The sequence below is a fragment of the Limulus polyphemus genome, unplaced genomic scaffold (assembly GCF_000517525.1).
Source record: "Limulus polyphemus unplaced genomic scaffold, Limulus_polyphemus-2.1.2 Scaffold180, whole genome shotgun sequence".
NCBI lineage: Eukaryota > Metazoa > Arthropoda > Merostomata > Xiphosura > Limulidae > Limulus > Limulus polyphemus.
In genome coordinates, this window is record NW_013665790.1 from 117635 (window position 1) to 124981 (window position 7347).

At 31.9% G+C, this 7347-nt stretch overlaps 1 protein-coding gene across 1 annotated transcript in view; it reads left to right on the forward strand.

Moving 5' to 3' along the window:
• LOC106478098 (lachesin-like) overlaps nucleotides 1-7347 on the forward strand; it is a 108316-nt gene that overhangs the window by 96579 nt on the left and 4390 nt on the right. Inside the window, exons 6-7 of the mRNA XM_022381641.1 lie at nucleotides 3167-3454; nucleotides 5268-5333. Of these exons, the coding sequence (XP_022237349.1) occupies nucleotides 3167-3454; nucleotides 5268-5333 (354 nt within the window). The remainder of the gene's footprint in view (nucleotides 1-3166; nucleotides 3455-5267; nucleotides 5334-7347) is intronic.

Here is a 7347-nt window from a genome sequence, read left to right on the forward strand (position 1 = left end):
TACCAATTAAATAGTGCGTACAAAATCTGGTGATTACTCCATGTAATACTATTGTAGACAACAATACAAGTAGAGATAATATTGTTGATTAATGCTATCATTAAATAGTGCGTCAAAATCTGGTGATTACTCCATGTAATACTATTGTAGACAACAATACAAGTAGAGATAATATTGTTGATTAATGCTATCATTAAATAGTGCGTCAAAATCTGGTGATTACTCCATGCAGTACTATTGTAGACAACAATACAAGTAGTAATAATATTGTTGATTAATGCTATCATTAAATAGTGCGTCAAAATCTGGTGATTACTCCATGCAGTACTATTGTAGACAACAATACAAGTAGAGATAATATTGTTGATTAATGCTATCATTAAATAGTGCGTCAAAATCTGGTGAGTTATTGACAGGAAGATGATATCTTTTAGCAATGAATCCCACGAACGGGTAACTTTAGGCCCGGCATGGCCAGGTGGTTAAGGCACTCGACTCGCAATCTGAGGGTCGCGGGTTCGAATCCCTGTCACACCAAACATGCTCGCCCTTTCAGCCGTGGGGGCGTTATAATGTTACGGTCAATCCCACTATTCGTTGGTAAAAAAGAAGCCCAAGAGTTGGCGGTGGGTGGTGATGACTAGCTGCCTTCCCTCTAGTCTTACACTGCTAAATTAGGGACGGCTAGCGCAGATAGCCCTCGTGTAGCTTTGCGCGAGAATAAAAAAAAACGGGTAACTTTAATCTTTCTGTAGTCTTTGCTAATGCTACTTTCTTATCCACAGTTTTTATTTTTTATGTGTAATGCTTCATTTTTTTTCCCCAGTTGTAAGGTGATTCTTTGTATGAGGTTCAGAAATTTTTTTGAAGTTCATGTTTCATATAATTAACCATGTTCATGTTTAATATTTCTACAAGCAAAATACTTTTTATGTTTAAAGCTCAGTTGTTATTTTGAAGTTTCTCCGCCCCTTGAACATGCATAAAACATAAAAATGTTGATATTTATTAACAGTATTGTAAATAGAAATAAAGTCAAATGTTTACGTTTGGTACACATTTCTATAAAGATACGTTGCATTTTCACATATTTTATCTCAAGCTGCATTTTCATGTAAAGAATTATATTATACAAGGGTTAATGTAACTAGGTTTGTGTTCATTAAATCTTTCACTGCCACGTTTATAAAAAAAAGCAACTTTCCTAGTACAAGCTTTATTTTCAAATACCCACAGAAACACGTGTCACATGTTGTGTAACTACTTATTATTACTTATTACTTGTTTTATGAAGATGAATGGATTCTAAGATAATTACTTGGAATATTTCAAAGAGTATTATATTTCCAGTTTAAATAATTATTTATTCATATATTTCTAAAACTTGCAAATTAATACGCAGCATTTATAATTTTTAAGTGATTATAAAGTGTTTGATTTTGTTGCATATTTAATTAATATCTTTTCAAGTTTAAAGCAAACTTTGTATAGCGTTACAGTGAAAGTTTGTTTGTTTGTTTTTAATTAAGCACAAAACTACACAATGGGCTATCTGTGCTCTGCCCGCCACGGGTATCGAAACCCGGATTCTAGCTTTGTAAGTCTGCAGACATACCGCTGTGCCACTGGGGGGCCACAGTAAAAGATTTAAGCATTTGATCATTGTGGTAGAGAACGTTTTATAAGAGAATAAAAAATTCTGCCGATAACGATTTCCTCGAAAAAAAATAACGTTGTTGGTTTGTTTTTCATTAACATTATTAACTGCATTACACTTTAATACGTGAGTCGTTAAATTTGGTTTGAAAGTCTAAGCATAAAATAAAGCGAACAAAATATATTTAACGAGATTATCAAATGAAGCTGAAGATAATAGATTTTGGTCAAGAATATAAAACAGGTCCTTTTGTGACTTATTATTACTAGGAACATGACGTTAAACGTTAAAGTCTAATTTACACGAACAAATAAATATATATTATTTTATCAAAATTATTGCGGTTCATAAAGTACTTTTATTCAATTAAAAAAAAACTTTATTTGATTTGAAAGTAGTTCTGAATACTGATTAGAAAATCATTGGATAATGTTCTACAAGATATTTTTCCTTTACAGTCGAAGTGGTTCTTGTAAGCATCATTTGCTTTCCGGAACTTAAACAAAAAATTTAACCCTACTTTGAAAAATGGATATTATTTTTCGTACCTCGTCAGGCATTTTCGTAATTTTGAAAGTAAAGACAATCTAAAACGTAAGCTTAGTGGTGTTATATTACATTGTTGCACGATTTCAAAACCACTTATGAAACTCCGACAGGACTATCTAACAAATACATAAATAAAATTAGCGACTGATTATTAACCCCCCGCCCCCTCAACAAAAAGAAGAAAATTACACTTAAGCCTTTTCAAACAGTACATAATCGTTAAAACAATACTTGTCTTCAGCATGTATATCAATGTTAAAGCATTACGTACATCATTCTTGAAGCTTTGTTTACAATCAGTTTGGACATTATTAATGACTTACTTCTACATAGTATTCATATTTTGGTTAATACAGTGCTCGGACTTTGTGCTTAAAACATTACGCGTCTTCATTGTCAACATTATAGTTAAGTCAGTACATGGACATCATATTTAGAACATTAAGTGTTTCCAGCGTGGATATGATGGTTAAAGCATTGCGTATTTTCTATTCGGAGATCTAGGCTAAAATATTAGGTGTTTTGAATACTGACATGACAATTAAACCATTATATATATTTTACGTGTAAATTATAACTAAGGCATTACAATTTTCTCATTATATGAAGTTTATAGATGAAAGAATATGTATTATTAATATGAACGTTATATTATGACTTCAGATATCTTCAATATTTTCATCATTACTTATCATCATGGACAACCAATAAAGACATCTAGGTTAAAGCATTTTCAACCAGAATATTATGAATAAAACAGTGAATGTGTTTGACATAGAAATTATTTGTTTTAAATGTAGACATCGTGGTTAGGTATATATGATAATTATATAGTGAAAAACGTTGAAGCGAATAAACCTAAAAAACCGATATTACACATACACACAAGTATATAGTTGTATTTACCATTGTTCGTTTGATTTTTCTAAGTTAAAATAACGTTTTTCTTTTCCTGGCCAGTTCCTCCAGTCCTCTGGGTTCCTAGTCAGTTAGTTGGAGCTCAACTCTGGCAAGATGTTACGTTAGACTGCCATGCCGAGGCTTATCCACAATCCATCAACTATTGGGATCGAGAAGATGGCAAGATGATAATTTCCAACGAGAAATACAAAGTTACCTTAAAATACAAGTCGTATAAAGTCCACATGAGGTTAACGATTCGGAACATTCAAAAAGAGGATTTTGGAGCATATAGCTGCTTGACAAGAAACTCACTAGGCATGACCGAAGGATCGATAAAACTTTATGGTTGGTGTAATCTCTCTCATGTAAAGATTTATTATATTATTGGCACTGTTTTACAGTTGTACAACTATTTCTGATGCCGAACAAAAATTAAATCTGTTTTCAATTGATATCAACACGAACTGATATGGAGGCAAGATGAACATTGGCTTGATAGTGATAAGCAAACTTAGCCCTTCTTTGTGATAGTTTTATACTGCTATTTGTCTAAAAAGACACATACACGGATTGATTTACAAATATCTGTCTTCAAATGAGAACGTAGAGATATAAAGCATATTCGTCAGAAGATAGAATTATTACTGAAAGTTAACACCAATTACTGTTCGGTGTTCTGGTCTGTTTAACAAGTGTGAGAAATAACCAGGAGAAGAATTTCTAGGCAGAATTCCTTAGTGTTAGTAGCATAAAGCACTTGTAAGATTCAACAAAAAACTGCTTCCTGGGCTAGTATTAAAACCTTAAATATTTCCACATAAGAATATCTAATATACCTAATGTTCAAATCTGTATACTTATTTTACTACTCAAAAACTTCATCCATATAAAACAGTACATTTAACTAAAGATATTGTCTGTACTTATTTATTAGTAAAGTTTAGAATAGGTTTATTAGTTACGTTCTCGCCTGGTTCAAGCTCCCATACTGCTCAATATTCTGTATGATTAGTCAATCGCATATGGCATATTAGAAATAAAAATTACGTCTGAGGTTAATTCAGTTTTACTTCAACACGTTCTTCACGAGTTTTATAATGTCGGATGTTTGTTGTTTTTTTTTGAGAAAACTTGTAACTGTATCTTCTTTTATAATAATTATAAACATGGAATAATTTCTAACTACTGACGTTCGAATCCATAGTCGTTAAATTATTATAATAATTATTAGTATATCTCAGAAACATTTTTTGTTTGTTTGTTGTTAAGTGCATATCTGCATAATTGCTATCTGGGTTGTGCCCAAAGAATGGGTCAAATCCCGAATGTTAGCGTTGTAATCCTTCTAACTTACAGTTGAGCTACTGGAGTCTCTCTTAAAAGCTTCACAAACAAGCCTGTGGGCTCTAAATGTATTGTTTTCTTATTCCGTTCATGGTCCAGACGTAGATTAGTGACTAGTATGCCGGGTTGCGGATCAAAATATCAAAGGTCTGAGCCGTTTTTGTACCTAGAATTTTCACTCATAGCTCATAAGGGCTATCTGCGAATAACTGGCAGTCATTTTGAGCTGATAGACTAGATATAAAGCTATTAGTCAACATCACCCATGTTCAACTCTTTGGTTACTCTTACCTGACAGAATAGTAGGATTTAATCATTACTCTATAGCACACCCATGATCCCAAAACGTAAGCTCATTTTGTGGTGATAGGGGGCGTCATGAACCCTCAGGTTCACAGTCTAAGCTCGTTAACCGGTTGGCCACGCGTGACCCAGGTCCGAGCCAGTAATATGCTCCTTTCTTTATACTGTAGGTAGGTTCAAAAGTGACAGTGTGGTCTCTACTATTCGATTAAGAGTATAACTAGGTGTGTGGTGGGTGCTATTGACCGCTAGACCTCCATTTGGTTCAAAGTTAGGGATGCTTATACTCTGAACTTAGAATATTTGCTTTGTACATTTAGCCCACGTATCGCATAAGGTGCCGTTCAGGTTGAAAATACAAATACTTTTTTTCAGATCTTTGTCATTGATACTTTGCAAAGTGACGAGTTTCAAACATTAAAGTATTTCTGATGATTAAATGTGTTACCTCAAACTACTCACACTTGTCTTTCAACTCTTGGTGACAGAACTATTTTTTGTTTATTCTTAGAACTTTCGCCACCGACGTCAGCTGTATCAAACGACGCAGCTGGTGGTTTTAAGCTAATAAACGGTGGTAAGTCATGCATGTTAATTTAAAAAAAAAAAAGATTAATTCTTACAGGCTTAAATCTTTGCTCAATAATACGTATTTTCTTTTAATTTTAATTTTATTCATACAGTACTCTGTATAAGCGTTGGTATATATTTTTTTTTAGTTGCCGTCTAGTTAAATTGGAAAGAACAAGACTTGTGGTGTTTGTTGTGTAATAACTTGATTTCTGTTTTATTCAAGATTCCAGTAAGAGCCTGAATAAACTAAAATAAACGATGCATAGAAATACCTTTGACAAATAATAATGGTATAATATTTGATTCTGATATCAAAAATAAAGATCACATTAACCCTCACGCATAATACTTACTTTTATTGTACTACAGCAATTAGTATTTACACAACTAGTAGCAAAGGAAAGTATCCTGAAAAACAAAACTATTAAACTTTAAAGTTTCAAGGAATAAACAAATTACAACTTCGGAATATTTATAACTCAGTTTAATTGTTTAATAGACTATTTCACATTAAGAAACCTGTACAGGTGCTGGGGGATACGTTCTCACGCCATATCTCTTAAAGCAGTATTAAACTTTACTGTCAGAATAGGAACTAAGCTTTTAAATTAGGTACCCTGGGATCAAAAAAGTGCTCACCAGGATAAACTGCTCTGAAACAAACCATTTACGATGAATATGTATGAATCAATAAGCATCAGATATAATGGATATAAAAAGTTGAATCATGTTTTTACTATTTGATATAAGCATGAATGTAAGCAATCCAACATACAAACACATATATCAGTTGCAAGTTAGTTATTAGAAATTTAAACACAATTATCTTTTTCCAATTCAAGATAAAATATAAAAACTGTGTGTCATTTAGAAAAATATATAATAATAAATTCCATTTACAAACATATTAGGACCATCTATGTGAAATAAAATGCAAAATTTATTCTTTTGTGATTGGATAACGATATGTATAATTTCTTTAAAATCATTTACGTTTCTTTAAAACAAATCTACAGAATGCTTTACAAATGAAAAAATATATTTATCTTAGATGTTATAAGCTTATATCTCCAAATATTTGAGTCAGAAACAGAGAATATGCTCGACGACCACAGACCATTACGTGGTGGCCATAACAGCTTTATGCTAGCTTAAAGTATCTATGGCAAAAAACTTGGTTTGCAGCCCATCCTACTCTAAGTCGTGAGTTAGCTCATGAAATAATAAGAAAAAAATGAAAGTAAGGACACTAATTCTTTCGTCATTAGATTTAAGTTGAAACCCTAGAATCAACATTTTTTCTGTACTTTTGAAACGTATTGATTTTGTCTAGACTTAAGTATATTTTGAGTAATAGTTCTTAAATCGTTTTAGATTCCAGTGTACCGATGTCGGTAGTTCCAAAAAACAATTTCATATTTCCATACTACACTGAACTTTGTGCTTCATGTTTCTTGTCCCTAGTGTAATTTTGTTGGTAGTCCTTAAAAAGAGCTCACATTTCTAAGCTCTTTTCTTTGGTCGTTAAATTGTTTCGTATTTCTGGTCTCTAGTGTAAGCTTGATTACAGTCGTGAAAGATGTTAATGTCACTACTCTCCTTCATAACATCCAACCCAACCTCTTTGGAACCATTCGTTTCAGAATCATGAAAGCAACGAACTTTGAAGCCAGTAATTAGTAATTACACAACTGAAGAACATTCTAAAATAATTAGTAATTACACAACTGAAGAACATTCTAAAATAATTAGTAATTACACAACTGAAGAACATTCTAAAATAATTAGTAATTACACAACTGAAGAACATTCTAAAATAATTAGTAACTACACAACTGAAGAACATTCTAAAATAATTAGTAATTACACAACTGAAGAACATTAAATAAATTAAGTAATTACACAACTAGTAAGAACATTACTTAAATAAATTAAGTTAATTACACAACTAGTAAGAACAATTACTTAAAATAAATTAAGTAACTTACACAACTGTAAGAACATTCTAAATAAGTTAA